Below are 15893 nucleotides of genomic sequence, written 5' to 3'. Positions count from 1 at the left end.
TGCATAAATTCAGAATGCAAACTTAAGAACGTCTTCGAGTTCGAAGAATGACAAATTTAATCTTTAACTTAACCTTTGCTTGCCGTTAACAAGGAAATATAGGGCACAGTTACTTTGAATTTACAAAAAGAACTAACTATATGCATAGTTAGTTTTTTTTTTTAATTAAGAAAATAGGCAAATGAATAGAAAACACTCAATGAAATTACTCAATTACTTTAAGATATTATCGTACTGACTTCTCACTTCACGCATTGTGCATATACAAATTATATCTTATGTGTCTCCGGACAACCTTGTTTAGTTTAATTGTCATGACTACGGAATTCTACTATAAGCTGAGTTCACACTAGAGGATTTGCTACACATAATAAGAATTCATAATTTGATATCACTCACAATTACTGAACATAATTGTGGGTGTATTTATATTTTATAGAGACAATTTGGATTATATTTGTGATATGATAAGGTAAAGATTAACATTTTAATGACATTTGAGATCAGATGATCTCAAATGCCTTTAAAATGACTTAACTACTCAATGCAATATCAATTGATATGACCTTCTTGATTTACATTTTTTTTTTTGATAATAAGGTCTTATGAAAAATCCTTAATATTAGAATAATAAAAAATACCTTTATAAACGTCCAGGATACTTAGCATTGTTTTGAGTGATCCAGTGTAGTTAAGGTCATATTTATAGTGGCCAAGGTTGGTGGCTGGTGGGGCATTGGTTATGTAAGGAATGGTTATTTTTTCATACAATACCAATGTCTATGGACAGCGGTGACCATCATCTGGTCCATTTACCGGTCGGCTCACCTAAATCAAACAGATAAAAACGCTATTTCACTGCGGAATCGGATAATTAATAGCTAAATGTTAATTTAATTAACGTCACTAATTCTTATACATATTTTTTTACACTAATACAATTTTTATATGCAAATGTGTTTGCAAATCATTGAATTAACGTTATAAGCTGCCTCAACCTTATATCATTTTTGAATAAGTATATCGGAATTCAAAAATATATATATATTTTGTCTTTATAAGACCATATTGAATGGTATGTCTATAGAATCTTGTTTTGTTGTCGCTGGGGAAAAATACACGTTCACCACATATGACTTGCGGTTATGTTGCGGTTATGAATGCCAACTAAAAACAAACAGTACCCTCTCCGCCTTTTAGGGGGCGCCACGGTAACGTTTGCGTATGTACTTAACGTCCCAAACTTACAGAACCGGCCCTAAGCGATCGATAAATACAAAATTTTAAAAACATAACGTTTGAAATGGGTTAAAAACGGTTTTAAAATCGAGTAACAACTCACAGTAAGGTTCTTTACATGATTTAACCGAAACTATCGCTTCTCTGCTTATTAAAGCCTATACACGCCACTGATCGTTATAAATTCAAAAACAACTGAACGGGTTTTAATGAAAAAAGTTTATGGGAATAATTAATTTAGCTTTTGAAAACGTCGGAAATAAAATCATACCGGCTAAAATTGTACCGACATGAGCGGCGTAAAAGATAAACAAACGTTACATTTACGTATTTCATGCTATTTGCTAATAACTCAGCTATATTGTGCACTACTAAGAGTTTATGACTAATATATAAAATATATATCTATAATGAATCTATTACACCAAACTACTTATATCCAATTTAATTTGACTTCCAAAATTCCGATAACAGTTTCGTCGACGTTCAAAACGCCATTTTTTCGCAAATCCATAGTGAATATCATAGATTAATCAAGCCCTCGACCAATGATATCGATAGAAATTTGTTGTCAAATGTTGTTTATTTGGCTTTACTCCTCTTATGGTTGGAATAGAGAGTATAATTACAATATAAACATTTTATGCGGACCATAGTTCTACCTTTGCGAAACTGGGATGGGTAGCTTGAAATATAAATAAATTAATAATGTTATGTCTCTCTTTCGCGAACTTGCATTCGAAATTTAAATTGTTTGTTTTATACAAAGCATCTTATCATAACTGATCATTCCTCCTTTTGTATTGTCGTTGAATTTATATACACCGTTTTCCTTAAACGATACATGATTTTTATGTTTAACTATAACAAGTCTAGTACGGGTGTGGTATGAATAACCATTAATTTGCGTAATGTCTCCCGATAAAAAATCAATTGAAAAAGTTCAATTAAAATAATTAATATACATTTATTAATTTTTATGCAATTAACAAATTAGTTCTTTTCTAATAGATAGAAGTCAATATTCTGTTATCGGTGGGTAATACCTACACAGACGGTTGCAAAAACTGTACCACCACTTGTACTAAACAAGTAACATTATAAAAATCATAAATATAAATAATATATTACGTGTTTAATAAAAATTGCGTGAAAAAATGCGCTTACGACGCGAATGCATTTAAACAGCGTATTGCGAAATTCTTTTACAAGAACCGGTTGCACGGCCAGATTCAAGATGTTCGTGTTATTCTGAACAATTCCCGGTATTTAATCAAGATTTGTCGTTTCATTCGCTGAATAATAAATACTTGTCTTATATATAAATATATGTTGATGTACGAGACAGAAGTTAGTAAAGTATTTATCAGAAGATTAAATAACTTATCTCGGCACGGTTTCTCTGGTTTGTTTGGAGTAATATGCAAAAATATCATATGTAGTATGAGCCGAGATGGCCCAGTGGTTAGAACGCGTGCATCTTAACCGATGATTTTGGGTTCAAACCCAGGCAGGCACCACTGAATTTTCATGTGCTTAATTTGTGTTTATAATTCATCTCGTGCTCGGCGGTGAAGGAAAACATCGTGAGGAAACCTGCGTGTGTCTAATTTCAACGAAATTCTGCCACATTTGTATTCCACCAACCCGCATTGGAGCAGCGTGGTGGAATATGCTCCATACCTTCTCCTCAACGGGAGAGGAGGCCTTAGCCCAGCACTGGGAAATTTACAGGCTGATTATGTATCATATGTATATTCACACATCAAACAAATAAATACACGTCGCATTTCCCCTTTTATAAACGATAAGTATATTTCGGTGTTTTGGTGATTATTTTATGTTTCTTTCTAATAAATAAAATTATTAGTTATTCATTCCTACCGATATATTTTTATTGTAGGTAACAATATTCAATTTAGTAATCGGGATGTCCAAATGGCACGAACATGCAGTTCTTAACCGGCGTTTGTGGCTTCAGAAACCGGGAAAGCAACGTTTACAATAACACTAGTGAGTTTCCCGCGAAACTTCGCGTTCATTCAAAGATTTTTTAGGAAGTTTGGCGTCAAAATGATAAAAACTTTTTTAAATTATATTTTTAATATCAATTAGTATACATTAGTTAAGTTAGAATGTTTACCTTTTCATTTTTTTCTTATACAGCCGTAGTACCGCTCTCTAACCGGCCAGTAACTATTTTCCGCTCTCTAAAATTAATTCTTTGTTAAATCGTAAGAATTTAGTAAATTGCAAACAAGAATCCTCTTTAATTATCTACACATCTACGGCTTCTCTTCAAAATGAGACCATAACCGATTTTTTATATGCAGCCATCGTCCCATAATCACTGGGCCAAAAATCGGCTAACGCTATTAATTTAAATATATAAGATAGGTTATTCATTCCCATGCCTCTGATAAATTTATGACCTCACCAGTCCGCCTGTGTGCATCAGCGTTTTGGAATTTCGGCTAGTTGGTTACTTCCTTTAAATCTTCCAATTAAACTTTGCCTTAAGAGGAGTCACAACAAAACAATTTTTAGTGGTCAATTTTTTTCTGAAGAATTATCCAAAAAATGGATTAAATGTATTCAAAATACTTTACATACACAGTTCTCTAATGAATTATTATATAATCTCCCAAATCCATCGTGTGTAAAAAATAAAAAAAATAAAATAAAAGAATAGCAAGTATCAAAACTATTTGTATAGTAATCAATACCACATCACTTCTTAGACAAATGAGCTTTATCATTCTCCAAACATTCGGAAACCTTGGAATATATCCAAAAGAATGTTTGTACTCCAATTTTCGTTCACAACGTCGTTACCGCGCATGACAACAAACAATTTTGGCTCAAAAAAAATCGAATTACTCATTTCTTAAATTTCCGAGAACAGCGCGCGGCAATCAATCATGTGGTCATTTACGTTTTTTATATACTTAGTTGTTTATATAGCAGATATTTATAGCGTAAATAATAAATATATTCTATAGAGTATTTGCTTGTTTTTTTTTTTTGAACGATTAAGTTCGAACGTATTCGTTTTATTTAACAATAATCATATCGTAAAGTTATTTGTAACTTTTAAGTCATCGTATTTAATTTCTAATTTATTAACAATGTTTACTATAATTTGTAATAAATAGCCGGTGCCCGCGACTTTGTCCGCGTGTTTATTTAAATTACAATAACGGTCTTAACTCACATTCCATTTCAACGAAAAAGGATCTAAAATATCTCCAAGCTAAGCTGAATCAACCTGAGAAAACCGCAAGAAAAAATCCGTTCAGTAGTTTCACAGATAACAATGCACACGAAAAAAAAATTTTTTTTTAATTCTTTTAATTTTTCCCTTTGCCTTTTTATTATTATACACTCGCGGTGTCTACTGCTCACAACATGTAATAATATAGATAATATGCATGTATACTACTAGAATATTTTTACTTACAAAACAAACATCGCGTGATTAACAATGCAATATGAGCTTGTTTTATTACAGCTATTTATTTGTGAAATAAAAATTAATCGATTAATTATCACATTTATTATTATTTTATTTTTTTTTAACACTTAAATCTGCGTATTTAAAAATAATAAACATTATGACCGATAGTTTTGAGATTTAAATTACGTATAGATAAAAAATATACATGTGTTTGTGTGAGTGAAGTATTTTGACGCAGCCCCACTCTTAATGTTACAGTAATCGACCTTGAAATTATACTCCCATCTCGTTCAAAGAAGTTTCACTTCAATAGCAACCGTCATTCTACACATTACAACTGTCATATATTAAAAACAAACTTGAAATACCAAAACGAAAAAAATGACAGATAAATAGATATATTTTTTTAAATTTTCGTGTATGGAATTAACATTCCGTATTACGTAAATAGGTTATAGTAATAAAAGTTAGGCGTGTAGTCTATTAGTGCTGTTACCGTTATTACCGCAATTACTGAACGCCTGACGGGAACCGTGACATTTCCCTCGCAATAACTCAATCAAAAAAGATTCTTTAATATAACCGCTTTCACACTAATTAAAAATTTCATTAACAACGTAGGTATGTACTTAGATAATATTATAACACTGTAAGTATATTTATATGACACTACATAGTATAAAACAAAGTCGCTTCCTGCTGTCTGTCTGACCCTACTATGTATGCTTAGATCTTTTAAACTACGAAATGGATTTTGACGCGGTTTTTTTAATACATATAGTGATTCAAGAGGAAGGTTTATATGTATAATATATGCATAATATAGTAGAGAAACACTGATAATTTTAGAGGTTTCTAATGTAATGTCGTAAATAAACCGATTTTTCTGTGCTTCCATTGCAAACTCTGGCTGAACCCTACGAGTTAGATCAAAATAATGTAATACAGTATTGTACACCTTTGAATGGTCTACAAAAAAGTCGATTGTATATGTTTATCTCTTAAGGATAACCCACAATAACTATATTTTATACTTTCCTTTTTTTTTACAAGAAATAGTGGCTTATTTACGCAGCGATTTAAAGCAATACATCATTAGTCTTTATCCAATTAAATTTTGAATAATACCTTAAATACCTCAAATATATTGAATATTTTCGAAGATATTACAGATTCAAAATACAGGCACGTAGCGGTTTGTATTGACCAATGACAAAATGCTGTGCACGTTATATATTCTGTAGTATATTTAGTATCACCTTTGCACCTGTGTGAAGCCGGGGCGGGTTGCTAGATTTATTATAATTCGAATATTACCTACTTAATAAAATTACGTCTAGTTACAGTAACATAAAAATATTTTAATATATATTATAATGATATCGATTTTAATATTATTCTTAACAGTAGGTTTGAACGTACGTTCGTATTGATTATTATAATATATACTCTGTATTATATTAATAATAGGTAATTTAACATCCTCAAAGCAAAATATGAAATATTTAAACTTACAATAACAGTTCGTTGAATTTTGATACAAGGAAACTATATAAATCTTGAATATAAATAGAATATAAACAAGGGCCTACTGAATTTTAATTACTAGTCGGTACAAAACGATTCTTTAGTGCGATTCGCTTGGTAAAACACACAACTTTCATTTATTATACAACACTAGAATAAACTGTTATGTGTCTTTTCATTTATCGTCTCATTTTTAAATATGAGTTTTTTATAATTATTGTAATTCACACATATTAAGTATATGATGGTTTATATATACAAGAAAAAAAATATTTAAGGAATTTTCAGAAGCGAAAATAATACATGACACAGTTCTCTCTAACATTTGCTATAACACTTGGCAAATGAACGATGCATCGTGCCAAAGAAGTTCAAATCAGCATGACTTAGTTCCACTGACCTAATACACAACATTTCTTTTGTTACATATTATACGGAATGCAATTATGCAATTAATCTTACTAATATTATATATATGCAAAAATATGCATTAATCTTCGAGTGTATACTTTCGAATAAAAAATAATAATTAATTGAATAAATACTTATTTTATCATTGAATCGGATTTCATAAAATTATAATTGTTTTTAAAAAGTTATTCGCACAGCTAAGTAAAGCAGATCTGTGGTTTAAATGTATTTGGTAATTTATATGTTCAAATAACACTATTACAGCTTAGAAGACATCGGAAAACATAATGGCCAACGATTGACTACTAAGTACACGCTCACTAGTAAATAGTATGACGATAGAGTAACAATCACGCACACCAAGATAGTGAAGTTGCCTCGTTTGTTTTAGTTGTTTTGTAGTGCGTCATTCCATCTAGATATACAAATATATTACATTTTTTTAATTTGATTTATTCCGACCTCTGAATTGGAAGCCTGATAAAAATAAACAAATAATTAAATTAAACATTCCGTGTACTAGTATATTAATTAATTATATGTTATTTTTTAAACACGATTCAAAGTCTTCATTGATGTTCTGTGTATGGGATTTTAAAGTCTTCAAGAGTCTGTGCAAACACGTGCACTCTATTCGCCGGCTCATGTATATATATGTATTGTATGTATGTGTGTTTGTACGTCTGTTCTCCGAGCTGCTGCTGCTGCTTATTCACTTTTTATTATTTTATTTGTTTCTTTAAACAAGTTTAATTTTCAAAAAAGTACTGTATATGTTATGTTCAAAGTCACAAAACAAAAAAGCCTCTTTATTGTTTATAACGTGAGATTGTTGTTCATTTTTTATTTTATCAATACTAATATTATAAATGTGAAAGTAACTCTGTCTGTCTGTCTGACGCTCTTTCACGGCCAATCCACAAAACCGAATTTGGTATGCCAAATCTCATCAAATTCGGTTTTGTGTCTTACGACTTACGACTTAATTACAATTGTAAAACAGTATCAATAACCATTGTGTCAGTACTTTAAACCATCTAAATAAACATAAATATATTTACCTAATATTTAAATGTAATTTATTAATGAAAATATAGAAACGATTTTTACAACGAAATGCCTATCGGCATCGACAGACTTCTGCAGAGATGCAATTTAATTTCCAGAAAATACCCTCGCCCGTTCTTAAGAAAATTGCTTTTCGATATTAAGGCAATTTCACCACTCGCTCGCACAAACGAACTCAATTTTTTTAATACCTTAATAATTTATACTTGATTGCCTTTTTTCATTTGAGCTCCGGTATAATTTCAGAGAATAATAATGTATTAGAAACTTTATTAAAACGCACTTCTGTATATATGTTTCTTAAATTGCGTATGATCTTACTAATAAATTAAAAGTTATTATAATAATATTGTATCATATGTTACGACTAATCAGAGTAGAGGATAGGCCTCGAGCGGGGTCGAGGCGCCATCTTATCGTTTTGGCGGGAATTACGTAGTGCATTAACCTTAAAAAATGATATAGGTAGGTATGTTACGTTGTAACAATTTTAAATGGTTGTAATGATCGTTCTCATTTGTAGAAGTTAATGGGAATTAAATTGGTAGTTAAAAAAATAAGAAAGAAAACCATTATGCAACCCTCTCAGAGCAAGCGGGGAGTATGTGTGACTTGGTCGAGTGCTGCGGGTTACATTACGTTCCTAAAACCTGCGACACTCTCAAGGGAGTGTAATAGCGTCAATAGTGCAATGATTTACGGGCCGCCTAGCGATGTAAAAAGTCGTAAGTTCGACCCTTTTCTCTTGGACTATTGTCCTTGTAATAATTGCTACTATTCTTGCTTAAATTTGCCAGATATAAAAACACGAATTTAATTGAATTAAAGAACAGAACCAGATACCACATTCGTACTCCCCGCACTCTGTCAGTAGAGGGGTTATAATTATACGAAATCGCGTTATAATCACATGTAGTAAAGTAAATTTATTTATATACGAGTTATTTAAAATTAAAAATATTAAAATGTCCATAGATAAAACAATGTAATAGACAAAGTTGTAAATGATTTTGTGATAGTGAAAAATTAAAAAATATATCAAAATGGGTAGAAGAAACGTCAGTGCTTTGAGGCTAGGGCGATGCGTTGCGTTCTTAGCCGCAGCTGCCTTCCTGTTACCGTTCTCCATCCTTCTAATGGTAGCTGATCAGCAGTACAATCTGACGTACAACTCCAAACGAGTCTTCTATCAAGAGGTAAGAAATTGCATGACAATAAAAAATACCATATATAATTCATAAAAAAACCATTTCATTATACATAAATTAAACAAATTTATAAAAAAGTGCTGAAAATTATCAACGAGACTGGTTGGATATAAAAAATGCATGACGTCGTGTCGTGTCGTCTATGTGCAAAAATAACAAAAAAATACATTCAAATTGAATTTCTTTTTTTCCAGAGTGACTTCTATAAAATAAACGGAACATATTTTCCGCCCACATTTTTACGGACACAGGTAATAAAATAAAATGTCACTTGAAAGGCTAAGGCTGTTTTCACATGGTGCAACAAAAGCAGCGGCCCCATCGATCGCCGCGGCCTTTTTTTGCATTTGTACACTATCTTTCGTACACACGACGAATCGTGATATACGTGATATATTGGGACGGCAATACTCAAAAAAAGTTGTTGTTCATTATTTTACTAAGTTAATTCGTTGATAGTGCCTCTTTTGCGGCGCCGTATGAAACAGCCTTATGTTGCACAAAGCTTAATTAAAAAATAACAAAGGTCCAAAGACGACTCTGCACGAATTATTTGTCTTTATCCTGCTGAGAACCAACTAACATAATTTAATAATATATATTTAAAATGTAGCCTATTTTCTCAGCTATGAAAATATTCAATATGGCTTTACTACTATTCAAAAAAGAAGTCATCCTCTTTTGTTTTTGTTAAATTTTCAAGTTGTATAATATTAAAGAAAACATTGTATAACCTGCATATTGTTGTATTATAAAACTGCATTATAGAAACAGTTAAGATTAGACCTGTATAGTAATAATCACAGTATCTTAACTGTAAGTACAATTTTATTAGCTTTACAGTTCAATTATTTTCTTTTATTATTCCGTATACGTTAAATTTAAAAAAGATTATTTTTAATCAAAACACAGGATAAAGGCGAAACGCACACTGCTTAACGCGCAAAAATCGGGTATAATATTTATATCCAAATATTTAAGATTTTTTAACGATTGTCTCATGATTCGGTCTCAAAATTATAGTCGATGTTTTGTGTTCAACAGATAAAAAATGAATGAAAGGACGTCGTCAGTCGTGACATTAAATCAGGCCTTGATGGTTATACGGTTAATTGATGTGCCATCGTTCCGGTATAAGTCATTGGCGTTATACCGGAACGATGGCATGGGCCAGCCTGGCAGGGAATTAAATCAAAATTGGATGTCAAATTGTGAAAAATAGTGTTGTTACTTTTTATAAGCAGAAATTAATTAAATATTTTCGTAATCTTGATGTATAATACTTTTTATAGAAAGAATCTTACGTACAATATACAGGTTAAAAATTAATCTCAAAATATTTTTAAGAAACTTTAAGTATATATAATGAAGGAAAAAAATTATGCGTTAACAAGTATTGTTTAATGTCTGTCAAATAACAATTTGATTTCCTAAAAGATTACAACATGTCTATGAATTTTAAGTTATTTCGTAACACATATAAAACCAGTTTTACCGAGTGTTTATGAGGTGCTTACATTTATGTGTCACAGAAGACGAAATGACGAGCTTCATTATGCAACTCCTTACTAATACGTTCGATTAAAAAAAAAAAAACTTGACCAAGGAAGCACAACTAACGATTAATTATACAAGTCTTGCAAATATCGTTTGAATATGACAATGACAATCTATACAAATAAATATTATTGAAATGTCTTTCTGATTTGTAAATAACAGCTTAATATTTAAGTTAAATTTAAGGTTATTATATAGTATTCGACATAATCACAGAAAAGAAAAACTAATATAATATCCAAATCCATCCAAAAACAAAACTACTATAAATTTTTTTTATCGGTTTTGGTTACGGTTTCGGATAGATTTTTATTTCGGATATCCTATAGTTTCGATTACGTTTACGGAGTTCCATAACATCCTTGATAGAGGTCATCAAGGCAAACAGCTTGTCTATACTAACAAATGAGCCATTTTCGTTGTAACGCCGTTGTAACTAACGGAAAAAATCTTCTAAACTAATATACATAAAATTTATATCAAAAGATGCAATACCTAAAGGTTTTAGTATAAAATAAGTGGTCAAATGTACAACTTTTGCCGATGGTTTTGATTGCATTGTTATATATATAATGTTCACATGATCGTGAACTTCAATTTTTTTTAAGTAGATAAGTTCAAAGGTGGTGTACAATATTTATAATAGTATATTTTATGTTTAAAGGATTATTTAGGTACCAATAAAACAAAAGGAATATTTTTTTGAGTAACTTTATATTTACTAGACGTATAAGATAGACGTATAAGACAAAAGAAGCAAATCTGTATGCAAGTCCTTACGTTGAGACGACGACTAACGGTGTTCGAGTTACAAACAAAATGAATGGTGTGGGAACCGCTTTTACAAAAAAACTACTTAAGCTTTTATACATATTACACATAACACACACTATAGCAAATATAAACAATACATGGACAGAAGAAGAGGTTTTTTGTATGTAAGAAATGTTTCACACGATCGCTATTTACATTACGTTGCATTCAAATTCTATTTTGAAGTTTTATCCTCAAATGTGTCCAGAGTAGTTCGACTTCTTCATAAACCAGGTCCTTTGTAAATAAAGAATTAAAAATATTTTTTATTTTAACAAATAACTTAACCGTAATCACACCTGATGGTAGGTGCCGAGGCAGTTGATTATAGAGCGCACGCGGTTTATATAAATTGTCATAGTACTTAATTTACACAACAATGTGAATTGGTGTAAAAGAATAACTACGTAGTATCATTCGTTCCTTCTCGGTATAATTCATATTTCGAATCATTTATAGCTATTCATGTAATTGAACGCTGTATTTATAAGAATCTGCTCAAACAGTCCTGTCTTAAGCCAAACACCCGAGTGCAACTAGTGCTCGGTGTAAAAGATTTTTAAAAGATTTCCTGGTTGCGCCTTACCGAAGATCTCAGAATTGACCGTTATCGGAGAAGACCGGGTCTTTTGCTATACCTCTACCGTGGGTTGAGACGGGCAATGTTCAAATAAAGAATCTTTTGATTTTGATTGAATTCATTATTGAGTGTTCAGGAAAAATAAACGCTGGAAGAAAGATTACATAAAAAAGGGACTCAAAATGCTGCGAACAATTTCGCAACTTTGACGCATATTTATAAAATGTTTCAGAAGCTCGTCAGTGTGATGCTGCCTCAATTTCCGGAAAGTACGATTTAATTATTGCAATAAAAGAACCGTAGTTCAGGCAATTTATACAGAATCATATAAGAAGAATGAGTTTTTTGTGATGCTCTTAAATAAAGTGCTTATAAATACAATAGGCACATAACTGCTGACAGCGTTTTCAACTTTTTTTTTGTCACCTACGTCTTTGAATAGCAATTGATTTTAAATGAGTCTTTTGTATACTTTTAATAGTTGAGACATTCTATATTATTGTTATATAATAAATACTTCATTATATTATAAATTCCTTGTGTCTGACTATACTGTTTCATAAATATTGTATGATATTAATGGAAATCCAAATTTAAATTTGCAAGCTAAGTTGTGGGTGGATGACACTCTCGAATTTTAGCCAATAGCGGCATAAAGCGAGCGGGTTAACCAAATTATTGCGCACGCGCAATGTGCAGTTATCGGCAAACGGGTACGGGACGCGCGCATTTTTAAATCACAGTCATATCAGACTGATCTAACGATTTACGTAATACTGCCATAGAATTATAATCAACAGAACTAGTCATTTGAAATCCGCATCGTAGTTTGAATATAAATGTTTGAAGTCTGATTGAAAAAACCAATAAATCTTCATCGGTCTCTTCTATGTATACAGAAACCGCGGTTAATTGATTGAACTTTTCTTAGTGGCAGGGATTTTGTGCAAGCCCGTCTGGGTAGGTACCACACACTCTTCAGATATTCTACCGCCAAACAGCAATACTTAGTATTGTTGTGTTCCGGTTTGAAGGGTGAGTGAGCCAATATAAGTACAGGCACAAGGGACATAACATCTTAGCTCCCAAGGTTAGTGGCCCATTGGTGTAATGTAGGGGATGGTTATTATTTCTTACATCGTCAATGTCTATGGGCAGTGGTGACCACTTACCATCAGGTGGTCCATTTGCCCGTGCCTACCTATTACATAAAAAAAATACTAAGTATGTGCATAGGCAGCAATCTTGCAGTTTCCGCTCGGACTGGCTCGCACAAGACGTTTCACAATAAGTCTTACGCGGTCTCGCAAGAGAAGTATGCAATATAAGTTTTTATTTATAATTATTTTGCTTATATTTATATAAGCAAAATAGTTATAACGTTGAAAATCATCCATAACAGTTAGTATTCTCAGAAATAAAAAAAAGGTACCTCATATTAAATGTATACAAAACCATGGTATTTTTTATGCTGTCAGATTGTATGTACAATCTCTACACTGGCTCACTCACCCTTCAATTCACAACATAAAGTATTGCTGTTTGACGGAAGAATATTTGATGACAGTCCAAACACTCAAAACCAAATAATGTCCATGTTTATCGCATATAACGTCTCAATATAGTAAACAAAGTGTACACGAACAGTTGTTGGAGGTAATAGTTGAAAATCTGGTTTCTAATTATTTATTTTGCAAGAAAATCCATTACGTATTCACAATAATCGCATCAGGTTTTAAATGTTACGGAATTTACTGACGTAACACTTTTCAATCCAATACTTGTTATATAAATAAAACTTCTTATTCAATTTAACCAAAGCTAAGAAATAAAATAGCAACACAATGACGTTGTTTTAAAATATAACAGCACAGTCATCGATGTTGAATAGTATAAAAACTCTTTATTTCAATAAAAGCTTAGGTTTTTTAGGGTTATACCAATTATTGGCTAACTAACTTGATGGTAGGGCCTTGTGCAAGCCCGACGGGGTAGGTACCTTCCACTCGTTATATAGTCTATAGCCAAAACAGCAGTTATCAAAATTGTTGTGTTCCGATTTAAAAGGTGATTGAGCCAGTGTAACTACAGACACAAAGGACATAACATCTTAGTTCCCAAGGTTGCGGGGCAGTAAGGAATGGTTAAAATTTCTTCACCCCCAATGTTTATATGCGATGGAGTCCAATTACCGTCAGGTGACCAAATGGGCAACACATATTATAAAAAAGAAATTACAATTGTTTATTTTTCATGTACGTTTAACCATTGGAAATATATAATTCAAAATTAAACGAATTATCGTCTAAAGTCAATGAACACAAAGAAAATAAACTCATATCAGTTATTTTGTCCTTTAGCTCGTAGGTTATTGCCCGTAAGCCCGTAACCTACTGAAGGATAAATCAATACTCTATGAACAGTCTATGAAACTCTATCATTTATTTAATTCCTGTAGTGCACCTCTGTGATTATGTAACATTTCGCGTCAGAAACGCTTCTCGCAAATATAGAACTCAATTTGACATTGTAATTTTACCCTAATCGTTCTTAAGAAAATTCAATTCAAAAATTAAAAAGTCCTTAGAGGCAATATTTATCCATACTTGCAGTTTTATTTACTTATGTTTTATACGTAAATATAAGTGGAATATTTAATGATGCCCTAATAGCTAGCTTACAAGTCTATATAATCCTAGGCCAAAGTCTATGTAGTCCTAGGCTAAAATCTGGCCGCGCCATAATTTGAATTTTCTAGCAAGAAATTCTGGAACTAGCGTAAAATTGGATTTTACACCCTGTGTCTTGGAAAGTACATAATCTTGTGCGGACCCATCTTACTTTGAGATAGAAAGTGTATTGCTACAGCAGTGTTTAGGCATATATTTACGCTTATGGGGCAGACACTACGAGTATAACTCCTGCTAAGTGCTTTGTTTCTTTTATTTATGTATTTAACTTTATTCATAGTTTTTAGCTTTCCGTTAGTATACGTTTATTGATCTCATTAATTGTATAATGTTAACTATTTGATTTTATGTAAGTTAGTCTTTGTTTAATTTTAATAATTGTGATTAGTATCAGAGGAAACTTAGCTGATGTATGTTATATTGTATATTCTTAAGCCATAAGTGTCATCTCATTGTTTGTTTGACTAAAATAAATTATATTAAAAAAATAAAAACAAAAATTGGCATCATTGGAATTAACGAAATTGGAGAATATGTGCCATGGAAAAAAAACACCTAGAAAGCAATAAATATTAGCCTAAATAGTATTTATAAATGTTAATTAGGGACGAGTTCACTTATAATTTAATCACATATTTGATTCATTAAATGTTCGCGATAAGGAGCTCAAACTGGGCAAAAGCGATAAAAAATTTATTAAAAAGTTTTTTTTTATCGTGTTAAATATTTATTATTTTAATTATAGCACATATACGGTATTAACCGGATTATCCAGTTGTATGTCAGTCATTTCAAAATTAGTATTTAGTTTCATTAGATAACGCACGCAAAACGAATTTCTTCGTGTTTAATAAAATTTGCGCATTTTTACGTGACTGACGGCAAAATTGATTGACATTTCCTTTTCTATGTATAAAACTTGCTGTTTATGTTGCGCAGAGCTTATGTAAACTTTGTAAATTATGTACAAAGTTTACATAATTGTTTGTAAATAGTTAAAGATTTCGCAAACACTAGACGCGCTTAATAAAGAAAATAATACCTTATACAGTAAGTTTAGTTGTATATATTATTATAAAAACTCGAACTGTTGTTTGCATTACGCGTTCCTTAACCATTGATCAAATTGTGATGAAACTTTGACGAGGTTCACGAGGTTGGCTGCGCACGCTAGCCCATAAAATGACAAGTATTTTTTTGGTATTTTTCGTGTGTTGAAATCCTTCATGAAGGCCTTTAGTTTATCCGTGCGAAGCTGTTTGAAACCTTGTCGTTAAATAAAAGTAAGTGTTATAATACAATTAGACAATAACAAGTTCGTACTTGTTTTTGTTTCTTCAAAT

General features: G+C 31.4%; 2 protein-coding genes across 4 annotated transcripts in view; both read left to right on the top strand.

Moving 5' to 3' along the window:
• Prosalpha3 (Proteasome alpha3 subunit) overlaps nucleotides 1-15893 on the top strand; it is a 248723-nt gene that overhangs the window by 139743 nt on the left and 93087 nt on the right. Inside the window, exon 1 of one of the 2 annotated variants that reach the window (XM_064217751.1) lies at nucleotides 1008-1018. The exons of the other annotated variant lie outside the window; for it this stretch is intronic. The gene's annotated coding sequence lies outside the window, so the exon portion shown is untranslated. Of the gene's footprint in view, nucleotides 1-1007; nucleotides 1019-15893 lie in introns of those variants that run through there. 2 annotated transcript variants of the gene reach the window in all.
• Nucleotides 1-15893, top strand: part of LOC113398120 (carbohydrate sulfotransferase 11) — a 53999-nt gene that overhangs the window by 6840 nt on the left and 31266 nt on the right. The window contains exons 2-3 of one of the 2 annotated variants that reach the window (XM_026636716.2): nucleotides 8678-8898; nucleotides 9105-9161. In XM_026636716.2, coding sequence (XP_026492501.1) covers nucleotides 8746-8898; nucleotides 9105-9161 — 210 coding nt within the window. In that variant the 5' untranslated portion in view covers nucleotides 8678-8745. The remainder of the gene's footprint in view (nucleotides 1-8677; nucleotides 8899-9104; nucleotides 9162-15893) is intronic. The other variant, XM_026636731.2, reaches the window with a different exon arrangement.

Source organism: Vanessa tameamea, chromosome 18, assembly GCF_037043105.1.
Source record: "Vanessa tameamea isolate UH-Manoa-2023 chromosome 18, ilVanTame1 primary haplotype, whole genome shotgun sequence".
Lineage (NCBI taxonomy): Eukaryota > Metazoa > Arthropoda > Insecta > Lepidoptera > Nymphalidae > Vanessa > Vanessa tameamea.
The sequence above is the reverse complement of the archived record's forward strand: the minus strand, read 5'-3'. Positions and strand labels throughout refer to the sequence as shown.